Source organism: Spermophilus citellus, assembly GCF_964194105.1.
Source record: "Spermophilus citellus genome assembly, chromosome: 7".
Taxonomy (NCBI): Eukaryota; Metazoa; Chordata; class Mammalia; order Rodentia; family Sciuridae; genus Spermophilus; species Spermophilus citellus.
The window spans coordinates 164500489-164519381 of NC_138188.1; the positions used below are offsets into that span (position 1 = coordinate 164500489).

Here is an 18893-nt window from a genome sequence, read left to right on the forward strand (position 1 = left end):
GAACAAAGAAAGTGGCTTAATGATCCTGAAGAAATTTCTTCTGTGGTAGCTTTTATATTATTAAGATCCTATTTTCAGTTTTGTGTGAGCAAGTTTTTCTAGTGTAGGAAGGTACAAAGATGTGAAATTTTGTGAATTGTATCTTAAACTTGTATCATAATTTTCAACATCCAAACCTGAAAATTGTGACTTATGGTTAAAATGCCTTAGACATGAAGTTTCTGCTCAAAATTCCAGTTTTCCCAGTTCCTTCCAGACCTCAGCCAGGACTTAAGTTGATATGCGAATAGAAGAAGCCTGGAGCACTCAGTAGGAGACAGATCTGAGGCCCAAGGAAAAAAAAAAAGGGTAAAAGTGTCTTTTCATGGGAACTCAAACTAGATTAAACCAAAGAGTAAATTGTGTGGCTATTACTAATTACTGGCCGGTCAATTTTTTCTAGGACTTTTGCCTTTTCTTAGATTCTATTTTTTTTTTTTTTGAGCTCATGATTTTGTTCCTACAGACAAGTTAATGTTTTTCTGATAAGTTCTATTTTTGATCAACTGGAGTTTTTTTTAAACATTGCAATGAGATTTCACCTGAGAAGGCTGCGAGGCCTTTTGTGTTATGTGTTACTCTTGTGTTACGTGTTGTATGTCGGTATGTCTGTGTGTACGTCCATATATCATGCAGTGATATGACAATTGACAGATGAGGAGCGCTCATGAAAAATTAAAAATGGATCCAAATATCTTTAATTCACGTGATTCAAATGGCTCAATTTAAATTGGGTAAACAGATGAAAGTAAAGATGTCTTTAAAATTAAGCTTATAAGTTTTTCTAGGTGTTCAAAAAGGCCTTAATAAAATGTTAAATCTGCTTAAATTCAAAAATTTACAAGTATTGTTTCAAAATGTGAACAGAAAGAGGTTAACAGATGAAAAAAAGAGAAACTAAAAGGTTCTAGATTTCTGGATAAGAGTCTATATGATTAAGTAATTAAGAGGGTTTAAGTAAATGATATAAAGAAGGTCTGTGTAAGTTTTTGAGCAAGTAATCTTAAAGAAATTAAACAGCTGGTTAAACAAGTGCTGTTGTTTTAGAAAATTGTGCTATGTTATTTCTGTAAAAGCTAAACTTGGTTAATATAAAAACATCAATGTAATTGGTGCCATTAATGTGTTCATATCTTCCAGGTGTACAAGTCTGTAAGGTAGAAGCTTTAGAAAGAGCATTATATCAAGCTGGTGTTCTAAAGTTATATGGTAATTTTAGGCTTAAAAGAAAAACATGTTGGAAATTTATTTATTTCATTTGTGTTCTATAACTGTACTTATTATCAATAAGTTATGTAAAGTTCCATGTTACTTTCTACACTGAGATACAATTTAAATGTATTTTTAAGTTAATGAGAGCCTAAACTATGTAAAGGTTTTATTACAAAACACAAAAGTACTTTGCTACTTTTCTACAAAAAGTTAAAAAAGCTTTCAGCCTTTCTTTAATTCACGTTTTAGATGTGATATTATGTTGTGTTAGCTAATATTCATGTGAACTTGAGCAACAATTTATGTAGGCTTTGTAAAATGATGTCTAAAAACCAAAGATCAGCTTCAGAACTATAGTATTTAAGATTTATGAAGAGCCCCACCTTACTTGAGATAAGGCTCTATGTCCCATCTCACTGCATGTGAAAGTGACTATGAAAGAAGTAGGCTAGATTTCAGTACATTTAAAGTTGTGTCCAAAAGTTGGTTTTTGTCAGGATTGCCAGGATCTCAAATAGGGGATATACTCCACCAAAATTCAAGGTAGCTATTATATGAACTAAATATTTTTACGCTTGATAATTTTATTTTATAGTTTTCTTATAAATGATTTAAGATTGCCTGTTAATGTTTTGCAGAGGTACTGATTTAAGAACTCACAACCTGGGTTAATTTAAGACAAGAAGTTATCACCTACAGTATAGAGAGATAGACATTAAAGCTCAGTGCTCTTAATATAAGGCTGTTAACTTATTTGCTAGATGTTTAAGATTAAGTTTTAAAATTAAAAATTTGGCTCTTGCCCTCTGAGTCAGTCTGAATCAGGGAATAGGGGACTTCTTCAAAGGGCTCTGCAACTCTAGGCCACATAACCTCCCGATCAGGGAGATTAATGAGACCAGTGGAGGACCGAAAGCCAATCAGTGCATTTGCTGTGAAGAGGAGGGTCATCAACAAGGGAGACATCCCTGATGCTTCCGAGGGAAGCCACATGGTCAAGCAAGGCCTGGACCCATCCAAGCGCAAATGGCACTAGCAGAACTGAGAATCTGCTGTGAAGTTCCCGAGGACTCCCAGAGTAACTCAGCTGACTGTTAACAATAGATAGAAACAAAAGTCAGTTTGACTTGCTTCATCTTAAACACTTAGTCAACAGCGGTAACAATTTCACACCACAGTTTCTCATTAGAAGGTGTCCCTGTCCTTAAGCGATGCAAGACTGTGTGTCTCAAGGAGAAGGACCTATAGCTGCCTGTGCACAGAAAATGGGTGGTCATGGAATAGGTTCAAAGTGCTAAGAAAATAATGTCCAACCTAGAACTTCACACCCAGAGGGAAGATGGCGTCAAAGACCCACAGTGAAGGTCTTTAAGAACAAGCAAGTCACAGCAGACCCGCTGCGGCGAGGCGCACAGGCAGAGAGTTAACAGGGTTTCTTCAGCAGAGGGAAATGGCCCCAGGTGAGCCTGGAAAGAGGAGCCACAATGAGCACCAAGAGGGAGCTGGGCCCTGAAGAGAAGCAGAAGCTCAGCAAGAGACATGAGACCGTGAAGGCGAAGGGACTCACTAAGGATTCACTGCAGCAAAATGCAAATGTGACTCTTGTCAGAAAATCTAGCAGAACCACCTGTGTTGTTGGGCAGGCTGCGCACTGCAGAATTCTGGGAACAGCACTCACCAGAAACACCGTGAGACTGCAGACTCAAAAGCCATATTTCCTGACCAGGAAAATGGAGAGGTCATGAGTGGAGAAACCAGCAAAACTCATATTTAATGCTCAATATGTGGTCTAACACTGTAAAAAAAAAAATTCAGAAAAAAAAAACATAACTGAGACTGAAACCCCAGAAGTGGGTGTGGGAGAAGCAGGCGAGGGAAAGCAAGGCCTGGGCCTTGTCCGGCTCACAGCGAGAACCTAGAGCCACCAACAGCTGCCAACAGAATGACAAATTTGAACACACAGAAAAATGTTCAGATTAGGTGTGCAAGTTTCTGTGTGTATGTTTAACTTCAATTAAAAAGTGGTTTTCAGGGGCTGGGGATGTGGCTCAAGCGGTAGTGCGCTCCCCTGGCGTGCGTGCGGCCCAGGTTCAAACACATACAAAGATGTTGTGTCTGCCGAAAACTAAAAAATAAATATTAAAAAAAATTCTCTCTCTCTCGCTATCACACTCTTTAAAAAAAAAAAAAGTGGTTTTCAAAGAACAATATTTAGGATTATCCCCCCAAGAATTAGCTTTCAAACTACTGGGAGGAAAACAATGCAAAGACAAAACTTGACCAATCCAGCAAATTCCTGGAGTGAGGCAAGGAAACCCAGCAATAACGACAGCAGGGGTTTCTGTGGCAGTGTGAAGGCCCTGGCGGTCTGCAGGCTCCTGGGTGCAGGCTGGGCCCCCAGAAGGTGATGGGGGTGGGGGCTCTGGCCTCAGCAATGGAGTCACTTCGACATGAAATGAGCTCTGCTTCCCAGCTGTGCCCCACCGCGCACCCCCCGCAGCCTGCCCCACCAGGCCCAGAAACAACAGAGCCGGTCACCGTGGGCTGACACCTCCGGACATGACCGCCCTGCTCTCACGTTCTCGTGATCTGTCCCAGTGGCGGAGCTGACCGCACTCTCCTGTGCCCATGCGCTGGTGTCGTGCAGTAGGTGCCTACAGCTGCGAAGCCGAGGAAAACACGTGCCAAGAGTGCGGGCAGCTGGGGAGGGCACTGCCCATCCAGAAACAGGAAAGACGGGACAGTCTGCAAGATCAGGGAGCCAAACGGCAGGGCAGTGGGTGGCTGGAACCCAGGCAGGGTGTGACCGCGGCTTCCCTCCACGGAGCCCAGGGAGTGGGCCTGCCCAGAGACTGGCTGTGCCCTGGGGGACCGAGGGGCAGGGAGCCCGCTGTGCTACCAAGTGCAGGGAGGGGCGGTGCCGGGAGGGCGGAGCCGGGGAGGGCGGAGCCGCGGAGGGTGGAGCCGGGGAGGGCGGTGCCGGGAGGGCGGAGCCGCGGAGGGTGGAGCCGGGAGGGCGGAGCCGCGGAGGGTGGAGCCGGGGAGGGCGGTGCCGGGAGGGCGGGGCCGGGAGGGCGGAGCCGCGGAGGGTGGAGCCGGGGAGGGCGGGGCCGGGAGGGCGGTGCTTGGAGGGAGGGGCGGGGAGGGCGGGAGGGGCGGGGAGGGGCGGGGAGGGCGGGGAGGGCGGGGCCCGGAGGGTGGGGGCCAGACCACTGTGGGGCGTGCAGGGACCCCACCCCATCTAGAACAAAGCTTCAGGGGGCAAGGGAGAGGCAGAACCCCTGGCTGTCCCCCAGGTCACTTATGAGGACCCTTGGGACTGGGGAAGGGATCAGGAAAAAGCCCACCTCTCAGGGGGTCAGAGTCCTCTGGCACAGCCCTTCAGAGGTCTCCTCTCTCTGCAGAAGGACCCGGGGACGTCAGGCCTGCCTAAGCCTGAGACTGGACCACTGCCCGGACAACTCCGCTGGTCCCCAGACAGCAGGCTGGCGAGCATCAAAGAGCAAGTGAGGGCAGCTCACCACCACGAGGCCCGAGAGCACCCAGGGGAACCCTGGCAGGGGCAGGAACATGGGAAGACCTGAACTCCAAGGTGGGGGGGAACATGGAGGAAAAAACCCTCCAGCAATGGAGGGCGGGGCAGTAGGCACATGGGCCAAACCCAAGCCCAGCTCAGCCCCTGCCTGCCTGACTCGGTGGGCGCCTGCCAGAAGACGCCTGTGCCCGACCCCTGTCACCACATCTCTCTCAGGAAGTAAACTCCCACACACGGTCAGGAGGCTGGGCCTGCAGAGCCAGACCCAGGGACGGCTCCTAGGGAAGGGCCACCTCCTAGAACTCACCTGGAAGGTCCACGTGCCCAGGGAAAGGGGTGAAGGAAAGGGCGAAGGGTCCCAGCACAGAAACAGAACTACAGAAGACCGTCTAAGGAAACCGCTAGAAATAAAACCCGGTCACAGGGACGAGGCTGCCTTGACAGGCTCGCAGAGGTCCCCGGAAAGGGTCACGCCTTGGGCTATGTGCAGGGTCCCTCAACCAACACCAAGAGGGAAACTGGAAAAGGAACAAACAACAAGTAATAACAAGGCAGAGCAAGCAAAAGCCTGAGGGTAATTTCAAATAACTGGAGTAACAAGGAGAAAAGAGAAGAGGGAAGAGAAAATACCTGAAGCTGGTCCCAGTGGTGCACGCCTGTACTCCCCAGTGCCTTGGGAGGCTGAGGCAGGAGGATCACAAGTTCAAAGCCAGCCTCAGCAGCAGTGAGGCCCTAAGCAACTCAGTGAGACCCTGTCTCTAAATAAAATTCCAAATAGGGCTGGGGATGGGGCTCAGTGTCAAGTGCCCCTGAGTTCAATCCCCAGTACCAAAAAATAAAAAATAAAAAAGAGAAAGAATATTTGAGAAAATAATGGCTAAAATTTTTCTTTTTTTTTTTAAGAGAAAGAGAGAGAGAGAAATTTTTAATATTTATTTCTTAGTTTTCGGCAGACACAACATCATTGTTTGTATGTGGTGCTGAGGATTGAACCCAGGCCACACGCATACCAGGCAAGCACGCTACTGCTTGAGCCATATCCCCAGCCCCATAAAAATTTTCTAAAAATAATAATACATTTAATGTTACAGATCCAAGTTCAGAAAGTCCTAACCGGTAATAAAAATTACTTTTTTAAAAAAGTCATTGTCAGATCAGTCGGGGCAGGCAATGGCCAAAGGAGGCATATTTAAAAGGACCGCTGAACAGGCTTTATTGAGATATCACTCCCGGGTGGAACTGGATCAGACACACAGAGGGGACAGGGGAAGGGTCTGAGGAGAAACCGCGTGGAAGCTCGACAGGACTGGACTTTTATGGGGCTCACAGCAGGAAGGGAAGGGCTTGGGACAGGAAAAGGTGTTCCTAGGGTCCCTTGCCCCCTTGGAGTTGGTCAGGGGAGTTGGCTGGCTGAACTCCAGGATTGGCCGGGGGTCGGTTGATTGACAGGCATTAGTCAGAAGATCTGGCTGATTGACAGGCATTTCCGCCAGCATCTGATTGCTGTTCTTTTCCCAGCACGGGCTGCTTTGTTCTAAGTTGCCACTAAGTTGCCACCAAGTCACGGCCACCAAGTCGTGGCCACCGACCTAACATTCCAGCCTTTTTGGTGATATAGGGCAGTGAATTTCATCTGGCTACTTCCTGCTTGTTTAGGGACACCGTAGGGGGGAAGTGGCTCTGACGTAAGTTCGGTGGGAAGGCGACTGTAGGGGTGTAGGACCATCTGGTTGTAGGTCATTCTGGCAATTTCACTCCGCGCTTTCGAGCAAACCTGAGGAGGCAGGGAGCAATCATTAGTAGAAGCCCTTTTACCAAAATAGGAGTGAGAATGGGAGTCAGCCACACAATGAGGGTTGAATTTAGCCAGCCTGGCCAGGGGTCATTTGATGGTTGCTGTTTAAGCCTTTCACCCAAATGACGGAGGGTGTCAACATTCTCTTCGACCAATCCAGTTTCATTGATATAATAGCAGCATTCTTCTTTCAGGAACAGACAGGTTCCTCCTTTATTTGCTGTGAGGATATCTAGAGCTCGACGGTTCTGCAATGAGACTTGGGCAAGAGATGTTATTTGCCTTTGTAGGGAAGCAGAGAAGCGGCTGATGCCTCTACTGCTTCCCAAAGTTGTTGTTCAAGCTTCTGAGTAGTGGTTACTGCATAACCAAGTCCTCCTGCCCCGAGTCCAGAGGCAGCAAGGGAGGAGGCCAGGGAGAGTCCAACTACTTACTACTGGTAGGAAGACAGCCCTTCTTGTCCTGGAAAGGGAGGTAGTAACAAGCCATGTTAACTCAGCATCACTGTACAGAGTTAATTGGGGGACCAAGGTGGAAGGAACACAAAAAAGCAAACGGCATGTTGAGGCTTAGATTTTTTTGTTAGGGTACCATCGCACCAGAAAAAGAACCCAGGTGGAGCAAAGGTTAAGGAAGAAATTCGAACAATCTGGTCACAGGGTGCAGAACCTGAGGAAGTGTAGCAGCAAGAGAAATTCCCTGATGAGTTACGAAAAAGAGGTACTTCCTCAAAGGCTGGAGAGGGGGTCCTTGGGGTCTAGATGAGGTATTGAGTGGAAAATCAATGGGAATCGCAGTATGGAGTACGACCCAAACCATAGGTGTCAGGCCAGCGCTTACAAGATTCCTCAGTTTGGTCTGATATGAAGTGTAGCATTGCTAAACATAAGTGGGATGAGGTGGCCCGGTTGAATCCAGTAACATTAAGGATGACGGCCTGATTATAGCCAGTGAAAGGGCAATCGCCTTGGCCCATAAACTGAGAGCAGGTGGTGCCATCCTGCTGCCATGTCACTTGGATGTAGAAGCGCCATCTGTGGGTTGGGATAGAAGCTTGAGAGAGATTAATGATTAGTTTAGTAAAAGAAGGAGAGGGTTGGCGAGAAACCTTGAGTTTGGTGGGCCCCAGCATGGAAGTATGATTGTATGGGGTCAGTGGGGGATGGGGAGCCTCCAAGTGATGTTGAGGCCTTTGGAGACTAGTTGAACCTGAGAAGTGAAGGCCGGACCGTTGTCGGACTGGATAGAGGCGGGAAGTCCAAACCTGGGAATGATCTGCTCAATGAGGATGGAGGTGACGGTGTCAGCAGTTTCCCTGGAGGTAGGGAAGGCTTCCATCCAACTGTAAGAGAGTGCTGTCCCCAAGTCACAAACAGTTAAATCCTGTGTCAAGGCCTGACCAAAGTGGTAGGGACTGTCCCTGAAGCCTTGGGGTAGGCCTGTCCATGTCAGCTGTTGAAACCTAAAGAATGTAGGTTCTTCCCATGTGAAGGCAAAGAGGTATTAAGAATCAGGATGCAGAGGCACTGTAAAGAAATCAGCTTTAAGATCCAGGATAGTAAAGTGAGTGGTCAAAGAAGGATATGAGTAAGAAAAGTGTGAGGGTTGGGAACCACCGGGTGGATGGGAATAACGGCCAAGTTAATTAGGCGAAGGTCCTGGACTAAGTGATAGGCTTCTGAGGGTTTGCATACCAGAAATATGGGAGTGTTGCAGGGGGAGTCTTAGGGACTCAAGGAAGTTTAGTTTGGGGTTTCAGCTGGATTCGGACTGGCTTGTGGTGGGAGGCTATGACTGGCATGGAGATGTCCCATATCTGGGGACAATTAGGTCAGGTCATTAGAGAGGGTAAGAATTAAAGGCAGAAGGAGATGGGTGGTAGTATTCTTGGGGTGTAGTTGGAGGGTGGCTCCTAGTAATTGGAGAACATCTCTGCCTAGGAGAGGAACTGGACAGGATGGAATGACCAAAAAAGAGTGCGTGAAAGGGTGTCCCTCCAGGGCACAGGCCAGCCTTACAGTTCTGTTTGGGAGAAGGGTTTGTCATCAATCCCTATAACGTAGATCTGGGAAGGAAATAGAGGCCTAGAATGGGCAGGCAAGACAGAATAGGTAGCCCCCGTATGGACTTACCCACTGCCTGGAGCGTTACCCTGGGCTCAGCGAGGGTGATGGGGATCTTCTAGTCTGGGCTTCTTCAGTCTTCTGTGAACCCCAAAAGTTCAGGAGAAGGGACTGCCTGACTGGTCATACCCGCTGCGTAGAGGCACCGAGGAAGGGCCAGCCATGGGGCAGTCAATCTTCCAATGTCCTGTCTGGTTACAGGTGGGGCATGGCCTGGAAGGAGGCCATGGGTTTGGGCATTGGCGAGCCCAGTGACCTTCGCATCCACATTTGAAGCAAGCCCCTGATGGAGAGGAATGCTGAATCCTCCAAAAAGCCCTTGTTTGAGCCATAGGCCTCAGGGCCGCTGCCAAGGCTTGGGTGTGGAGTGTTACTTTTTTCTGTAATTGAGCCTGCCTGACTAACTCAGCTGACTCCTCTCGGGCATTATAAACTTTAAAGGCCATTTTCACCAGGTCTTAGATGGGGGTCTGAGGGCCCTCCTCAGCTCGTTTGAGCTTTTTTCTAATATCATAGGCCAATTGAGTAATGAAATGGGTTGCTAACACTGTAGCCCTGGTGGGAGTCTCAGGACCCAGCTTAGTATATTTGATGAGAGCCTCTGTAAGGTGGTTGAGAAATAAGGATGGATTTTCACCAGGATTCTGGGTAATTTCCCTCAGTTTATCGAAGTTAACTACCTTATTAGGAACTGCTTGCATGCCTGCTATAAGACATTGGACCATGCGAGCACAGTGATGGCGACCTTGTTGGCCATCTTGATTGTTGAGAGCCACAGCCGAAGGGGCCCCAGCAAACTTCCAGCTGCCGGCTGATGATTGGCTCACAGCGGCCCCAGCAACATCTAGCTGATTGGCTCCTCTGTGGTGATGCTCATTGGGCTGTTTCCCTGCCCTTTCAGACCACAGAGCTGCTCATTGGGGGACTTTTTTGGCTCTGCCCACGCGACCCAGCCAATTGGCCTCAAGAGCAGGAGGATTGTGGGAGGTGGTGAGGCTAGTGGTTGAGGGAGAGGCTTGTGGGAAGCTGGTGGTGGCAGTTGGGCTCTGAGGGTTTTTCCTGAGGAGCTGTTTGGTTTGGCCTGTGTGGTTCTAAAAATAAAGTTCGTTTCTTTTGACAAGTGGCTCCTGAATTGTGCCCAGCCAGACTGCGACATTTGGTGGGCCGCAAGGGGAGCGACTGAGGGTAAGTAAACTGCTCGCCCCTGAGGGCAGGGCGAGAGGATGGGTAGCCATTCTAAGATTCCTCTTTTGTTTTGCTTCACTTTTGTTTTAAGTTGCCTGTCCCTGGAGATGAGTGAGATGGAAGAAAAACCGCTCACATCTGAGGAACAGATAGGGAGAAAGGATGGATGGACATTTCAGGAGGATAGAAAGGCTATAATGATTTTCTGTTGTTCCAATTTTGTTTCATTCTTTTTCAGTTTTGTTTGGCGTTATCTTCTTGGGTTGTATTATAGTTATAGTAGAAATATTCAAGCAAAATAGAAGGTCTCTCGAGCTAGTCAGACAGAGAAAAAAATTCAAGTAAAAAAGAAGGTCTCTCGAGCTAGTCAGACAGACAAAGAAAGTGTAAAGCAGAAAAAGCCATCAGGGGGAAAGTTACAACAGGAGATTGCTACTAACACCTTTCTATCACCAGAGGATGTAAGTGTCCAACTAACAAGGCCACCTCCATATGCTGGGAGGCCCCCAACCCCGCAGTTGATAGTTGGGATCCTGAGACAAGATTTCAAATATTTACATGCCCTGTATTTGAGGCAGGAGGGCAGCAAGTTCACCAGGCTTTACATTTCAAAATAGTGAAGCAGCTAAAAGAGGCTGTAACAACCTATGGTCCTCAAGCACCCTTCACTGTAAGCTTGGTCAAATCCATTAACAACTTGAACATGACGCCAGCAGATTGGGCTAATATGTGTAAAGCTGTGCTAAATGGAGGACAATACCTGTTATGGAAAGTTGCCAATGAGGAATTTTGCAAGGAGACAGCTAGGTGAAATGCAGCAGCTGGTTATCCTCAGAGAAATCTAGATATGTTGTTAGGAAAGGGACCTTATGAGGATCAGCAGCAACAAATTGCATATGATCCTGGCGTATACGCACAAATTGCTATAGAGGTGGTTAGGGCATGGAAGACTTTACAAGGACATGGAGGTTTACAAGGTCAATTATCTAAGATAATACAAGGAGCTAATGAATCTTACGCTGAATTTGAAGATAGGCTTATTCAAACAGCTACCAGAGTTTTTGGGAATACAGAACAAGCAATGCCATTAATAAAACAACTGGCTTATGACCAAGCGAATCGTTGGTGCAGAGATATCATTAGACCATGGAAACATGAAGATTTAAACACATATATTAAATTATGTAGAGACATTAATGAACAAGAGCAAGTCGTGGCAGCTGCAGTAAAACAGGCTTTAGATGCCAGAGACATTAATGAACAAGGGCAAATGGTGGCAGCTGCAGTAAAACAGGCTTTAGATGCCAGGCCAAGAACATGCTACAATTGTGAACAAACAGGACATTTTAAAAGAAATTGCCCCATAGGAGGAGGGTTTAACAAAACTAGGTATCAAAGGTGTAGAATACCAGGTATTTGCCCACGATGCCATAGAGGGAGACATTGGGCTAATGAATGCCATTCTCAAACCACCATAGAGGGTACTCCATTATCAAAAAACGAACAAGGACCAGGTGTTTAACCACAATATCATGGAGAAAGGCATCGGGCGCCATTGCCAAAACATGGACAGGGGGCCCAATGCTCTGGGGCTCAAAACCACAAATATATGGAGCACTGGAGGAACCCAGCAACCCCATCAGGGTAGTGCCCAGGACACATTGTACATCAGATCCCTCATCAGACAAACCAGAGGAAGCGCAGGGTTGGACATCTGCACCTCCGCCAGAGCAGTACTAACTCCAGAGATGGGAGTTCAAATCATTCCCACAGGGGTAAAAGGACCTCTTCTCAAAGGAACAGTAGGCTTATTATTGGGATGCAGCTATTCTACTCTAAAAGGACTTATGATAAGTCCTGGGGTAATTGATCCCGATTATGAAGGTGAAATAAAAATTATAGCCAGTTCTCCAAAGGGTATATCAGTAATTTCACCAGGAGATAGAATAGCACAGTTACTAATAATACCCAGCCTACATGATAAATTTTCCAGTCATACTGTAGAAAGAGGTTCCAAGGGATTAGGCTCCACAGGTGCTGATTGGGCTATGCTTTCTTTAAATTTAGATATTCACCCCATGCTAAAACTAAATATTCAAGGACATGAATTTAATGGGCTACTGGATACAGGTGCAGACCTTAGCATCATCTCTCGTCAAGAATGGCCAAAACATTGGCCATTACAACTAGCCATTCAAACACTTCAAGGCCTAGGAGTGGCGACTAATCCCCATAGAAGTGCAATGGTGTTAGATTGGAAGGATCCTGAAGGATGTCAGGGAACTATACAGCCATATGTATTGGATCATCTTCCTGTAAATTTATGGGGACGAGATGTCCTAGATCAATTAGGTTTGACATTAACAAATAACATCAATCAAAATGCACCCACTATTATACCTAGACAAGGTCTTAGGAAAGGAAAAAGATTAGAAAAACAAGAACAAGGTATAGCAGCACCAATACAAATAGATCAAGGAACAGACAGACATGGGTTGGATTTTCAGAAAGGGCCACTGAGACAATAAAAATTACTTGGAAATCAGAAAGACCAGTATGGGTTCCTCAGTGGCCCCTGACTAAAGAAAAGATACAAGTAGCCCATGACCTGGTCAAACAACAATTAGCAAAAGGACATATACAACCTTCTGTATCTCCCCATAATACTCCCATTTTTGTCATTAAAAAGAAATCTGGTAAATGGAGATTATTGCAAGATTTAAGAGCCATTAATAATGAAATGGTTATTATGGGACCTGCTCAATCAGGGATTCCTCAATTGTCTGCTTTGCCAAAAACCTGGTATGTTTTAGCTATAGATTCTTTTTTTAAAGAGAGCATGATAGAGGGAGGGAGAGAGAAAGAGAGAGAGAGAGAGAGAGAGAGAGAGAGAGAATTTTTAATATTTATTTTTTAGTTATCGGCAGACACATCTTTGTTTGTATGTGGTGCTGAGGATCGAACCCGGGCCGCATGCATGCAAGACGAGTGCGCTACCACTTGAGCCACATCCCCAGCCCTAGCTATAGATATTAAAGATTGTTTTTTTTTTCAATTCCAATTCATCCCGAGGATAGTCCAAGTTTTGCATTTACTATCCCTGCACTGAATCATGAAGGTCCTGATCAGAGATATGAATGGAAAGTACTCCCTCAAGGGATGGCTAACAGCCCAACTATGTGTCAAATTTATGTTAATAAAGCAATCCAGCCACTTAGAAATAAAAATCCTGAACTACAAATATTTCACTATATGGATGATGTATTATTAGCACACAAAGATAAAAACACATTGCTAGAATGTTATGCCACACTTACAAACTTATTAAAAAATTATAATCTAGAGATAGCAATAGATAAAGTACAATTAAATCTTCTAATTAATTATTTAGGAGTTCTATTATCCTCAACCATGGTCCATCCACCAAAAATTCAAATACGAGTAGATCAACTCAAATCACTTAATGACTTTCAAAAGTTATTAGGAGACATAAATTGGATAAGGCCTTATCTAGGTATACCAACAGGAGAGTTGGGACCTTTATTTGATATCCTAAAAGGTCCATCAGATCCAAATTCACCCCACATGTTAACGCCTAAAGCAAGAAAGGCATTAAAAATCATTGAAACATATATGGAAAATATGCATTTGGATAGAATTGATATAAGTTTGCCTTTATTATTTATTGTACTACCAACAAAAAATATTCCTACAGGAGTATTTTGGCAAGAAGGTCCATTATTGTGGATACATTTATCTTATTCTCCTAACACTATTCTTACTAGGTATCCTGAGGCCGTAGGACAATTAATACTCAAAGGAATAAAAGCAGCAAAGGGAGTGTTTGGAATTTCTCCCAATAAAATTATTACTCCATATACTATGGATCAAATTGATGAGTTAGCTAATGAGTTAAATACTTGGGCAATAATCATGTGTAAAACTAGTGTTTCATTTGATAATCACTTACCATCTAATCCTTTATTGCCTTTTTGGTCTTCGCATCCTGTAATTTTTCCAAAAATGACAAGAAAAACACCTATCATGAATGCTCCAAATATATTCACTGATGGGTCAAATAATGGTACAGCAGCAGTAGTTACACCTGATCAAACTTTTACATTTTTAGTACCCAAACAATCAGCTCAAAAGGTAGAGCTTAATGCAGTATTACAAGATTTTGTGATGTTTAAAGATTCGGTATTTAATTTATTTTCTGATAGTCAGTATATAGTTAATGCTATAGTATCCCTTGAAGATGCTGGTAGGATTTCCCCTTCCTCTACTGTTTTCTCTTTGTTTTCCACTATACAAAGTCTAATCTGGGACAGAAAAGATCCGTTCTTTATAGGACATATCAGGGCACATACAGGATTGCCTGGAGCCCTTAGTTTGGGCAATGATTTAGCAGATAAATCTACACATGACATACATATTTTCTCTACACTAGAAGAAGTTATAAATTTTCATAAAAGGTTCCATGTCAATGCTAATACTTTACAAAAGCATTTTAAAATAACTAAGGAACAAGCTAGACAAATAATAAAACAATGTCAAAATTGTGTGACCTTTTTACCATAATCTTGGAGTCAATCCTAGAGGACTGATACCTAACCATATTTGGCAGATGGACGTCACACACTTGCCAGAATTTGGAAAATTAAAATATTTGCATGTGGGGCTGGGGATGTGGCTCAAGTGGTAGCGCACTCGCCTGGCATGCGTGCAGCCCGGGTTCGATCCCCAGCACCACATACAAAAACAAAGATGTTGTGTCAGCCGATAACTAAAAAATAAATATTAAAAATTCTCTCTCTCTCTCCCTCTCTCACTCTCTTTTTAAAAAAAAGTACTTAAAAAAATAAATAAAATAAAATATTTGCATGTTACATTTGATACTTCTTCTGTATTTTTGATGGGCTCTCTTCATGCCGGAGAAAAAACTAAAAATGTTATAGCTCATTGCTTACAAAATTTTGCCACTGTGGGCATTCCAAAACAGTTAAAAACAGATAATGCCCCTGGTTATACTTCTACCTCTTTTAAACAATTTTGCTCAACATTTGGTATTACTCATATAACAGGAATCCATACAATCCACAGGGACAAGGCATAGTTGAAAGAGCTCATCAAACTATTAAAATGTACTTATTAAAGCAAAAAGAAGGAATTGGGAAGGGGTATATATTCCCCAAAGATAAACTTAAAATAACCCTTTTTACTCTAAACTTTTTAAATTTGAATTCATCAGGACTTAGTGCTGTGGAAAGGCATATGTGTCCAAAAAATGTACATAAGCCCAAGGTACTTTGGAAGGATATTCTAACAGGACAATGGAAAGGTTTTGACCCAGTGATTGTCTGGAGTCGGGGGCCTGTTTGTGTGTTTCCACAGGGAGAACAGCAGCCAATTTGGATTCCAGAGAGATTAACTAAAGCGATTTCTACAGACCAAAAAGAAGATGATTTGGCTCAAATCCATAACAGCTGATATCCAGAACTCCAGTTTGGCTATTCTTACATCTGCAACAGAACCAGGATGCTTTTTTCAATATCTATTTTATTATTGCCCTTTCCCATATCATGAAGTTCTATTTTGTTTTTTGAGCTCATATAGACCTAGGTTAATGTTTTGCTGATCAGTTCTATTTTTTTGACTATAGAGTTTTTAAACATTGCAATGGAGATTTCACCTGTAAAAAGTTATAAGGCCTTTACTATTATGTTATGTGTTGTATGTATTATATTATGTGTGCACACTTGTGTTTTGTGTTATATGTTTAAATGTACATATGTCCATATATCATATATGATGAGCGCTCATGAAAAAATGGATCCAAATATTTTTTTTCACGTGATTTAAATGGTTTAATTTAAATTGGGTAAACAACTGTTGAGGATTGTTTTAATATGTGAACAAAAAAGGAGGTTAACAGATCTGTTTGTTTACTTTCACCTTTCCTTTTCATTATATTTAATAATTCTCTTCAAGATAATGTAAATTGTTAAGAAAATTGTTTTCTTTAATGCCTTCTGGAATGTTACATAATTTTTTATTTAGCCATTATTGCCAGAATTCCTATCCTCATCCCAGTGCCAGTGAAGACAAAGATAAAACCAATCTATAGCTTCTGCAATAGCCATCACTGAACTGCTTGCAGAACTTGCCTGGACTATGTATCACTTGTATGCATTGTGAACTCACCTGTATGCATTGTGAACTATCTGTTGGTGCAGCGACTTGTGGTAGTGTTGGAGTATTTTTGCTGATGATGTCATCGGTGGTACAATTTTCCAAAAGGAGCCGTCAGTTGGCTTGGTGTATCTTCCTCCCTTCTGCTTGTCATGATCATTCAGCTAAAATTTGGGGGCCAACAGAGGTGAGGCAAAGAACCTCACCCCCCCGCTGGTACAAAGACCTCTCCACAGGTGTGGCTGTATATTGGACCGGTAGTCAGTGACGGGTAAGATCCAATTGCAATGGTACCAACCTAAGACAGGAGGCTGACGCCTTGAGGTCAGCTCATCCGATAACAGGTAAGAACCATATGTACTATTGGACAACCTAAGGCAGGCACAGTCCCTAAGCCACATGCTTATTGTTTAAACAGAGAGGGGGAAATGTTGAGAGCCACAGCCGAAGGGGCCCCAGCAAAATTTCAGACTGCCAGCTGATGATTGGCTCACAGCGGCCCCAGCAACATCTAGCTGATTGGCTCCTCTGCGGTGATGCTCATTGGGCTGTTTCCCCACCCTTTCAGACTGCCAGCTGATGATTGGCTCACAGCGGCCCCAGCAACATCTAGTTGATTGGCTCCTCTGCGGTGATGCTCATTGGGCTGTTTCCCTGCCCTTTCAGACCACGGAGCTGCTCATTGGGGGACTTTTTTGGCTCCGCCCATGCGACCCAGCCAATTGGCCTCAAGAGCAGGAGGATTGTGGGAGGTGGTGAGGCTGGTGGTTGAGGGAGAGGCTTGTGGGAATCCGGTGGTGGCAGTTGGGCTCTGAGGGTTTTTCCTGAGGAGCTGTTTGGTTTGGCCTGTGTGGTTCTAAAAATAAAGTTTGTTTCTTTTGACAAGTGGCTCCTGAATTGTGCCCAGCCAGATTGTGGCACTTGATAGTCCCAGTTAGGTTTGGTTAGGGGAACAGCTGCTTCACCTGTGGGGAGAGTCATATCTGTTAAATAAATTTGGTCACCATGATCTCCAGCAGCCTGCTGAATGCAGGCTCGCTCATCTGGGGTCAGAGTGGAGGACAGAACAACATAGACGTCATTCCAGGTAAGATCATAAGTCTGGGAGAGATATTGGAATTCCTTAATATAAGAAGAAGAGTCAGCAGAGAAGGACCCAAGAGGTTTTTCAGTCTGGGAAAGATCTTGAAGTGAAAATGGGACGTGTACTCGGACTATCCCTTCAGCACCAGCTACTTCCCTGAGAGGACAAAGAAAGTGTGGGTTATCTGATAAGAGGGATCAGGAGAAGGGAGGGGTGAGTGGGTGGAGGTGATCATGGTTGTAGGAGAGGAGGAAGAGGAGAGGGGGGAGGGGGAGGGGGAAGGGTGGTATCAGTGGAAGAGGTGAGCGGAGAAATCAAGGTAGCAGGAGAGGAAGAAGAGAGTGGGGGAGGAGGAAGGGTCTTATCAGTAGAAGAGGTGAGCAGAGTGGGGGAGGAGGCTCAGAGGGATCCAGAGATCCCACCCCCTGCAGCCAGGTGGGACCCATTCTGCCTGCCAGGGCGGCAGAGGGAGCCAGCAAGGGAGGGAGGAAGGGCGCACATGTCTGGTGGCCAGGCAGACTGGAAGCGCGCAGACTGGGCTACGAGCAGCGAGCAGCGGCTGCAGAAGTGGCAGCAGGGAAGAGGAGGGGACACGGTTCTGCTAGGATGCCGCAGACTGGCTGGGCACAAAATCATGAGCCACTCACAGCCTTGTAGATTCAAACAGCAATTCTTTATTCTCGAACTCTCACCTGCACTCTACACGCACGTTCTGGGGAAAATACACACCTCCACCGGGCTCTGCATCCCAAATACCCTCTGAATCCTGCGAGAACTCAAGGAGCGGGCACCTGAGGCAGCAGGATATGCCCTATTCCCAGCAGGATCCACCCTAAACCTGGACCCACCCTAATCCAGCAGGATCCTCCCTAAACCTGGATCCACCCTAAACCTGGATCCGCCCTAATCCCTGAGCAAGGTCACCTTTCAAAACAAAACTCTCAAACATTCATGCAATGTCACTGCAAATGACCTGGGTCCAAGGCAAGCCCATTTTCACAATGGAGAGTCCTCCCTCTAAGCAACATTGGGTAGGCTGACAAGGAAATTGCCATGCATCATTCCTACTTGGCTATGGTTCTCAGCACTAGGAGGGAGAGCAGACATGAAGAGCAGAGGGAAGGAGGCAGAGGGCAGGTCAGGAGCAGAGAGCAGAGGGCAGGACGGGAGTGAATCTCAAAAAGCCTGAACGTAATTTCCCACTTCCCTGTCCAGAGACAGAAATTGTCCAATTCAGTGAGGGTTTAAAATCAACAGTTCCTTCTGGGAGCCATTATGACCAATTGTCTCAGTGCAGTAAAATACCAGGCGGTTCTTAAATGAGCCCTAACTTGGCAAAATTTGAATATAGACACCCAAGGACTTTGGGGTCTAAGGAGAGGACTCTGCGTTTCCCATGACCTTCCAGCACCCTCGGGGGTGAGTGGGAGCAGAAAAATGGCGTCCCAAATTCTGTCTGCACTCACCTACAGACAGATATGGGCCAGGGCGGAGGTTGAGACATCCCTTCAGCCTCTGCGGGCCCCAGCAGTTGGCCAACCTGGTTGGCGGGGGGGGGGGCTCTCAGGAGGACTGGGACATCTCCACAGTCCCCGGAGCCCTGAACAGAATGGGCAGGGCCTATGACATTTATGGATAGACCCCGCGGACAGACAGAAAGGATCTGGAAGGTCAGGGAAAAGGAGGAACTTACCCCACTCCTGTCAGCTGGATGAAGGGAGAGGGAAA

At 45.4% G+C, this 18893-nt stretch overlaps 1 protein-coding gene across 2 annotated transcripts in view; it reads right to left on the reverse strand.

The window, feature by feature from the left end:
* Positions 1–6364: 6364 nt before the first annotated feature.
* Positions 6365–18893, reverse strand: part of PTTG1IP (PTTG1 interacting protein) — a 51471-nt gene continuing 38942 nt past the window's right edge. The window contains exon 6 of one of the 2 annotated variants that reach the window (XM_081301512.1): positions 6365–6560. In XM_081301512.1, coding sequence (XP_081157638.1) covers positions 6538–6560 — 23 coding nt within the window. In that variant the 3' untranslated portion in view covers positions 6365–6537. The other variant, XM_081301509.1, reaches the window with a different exon arrangement.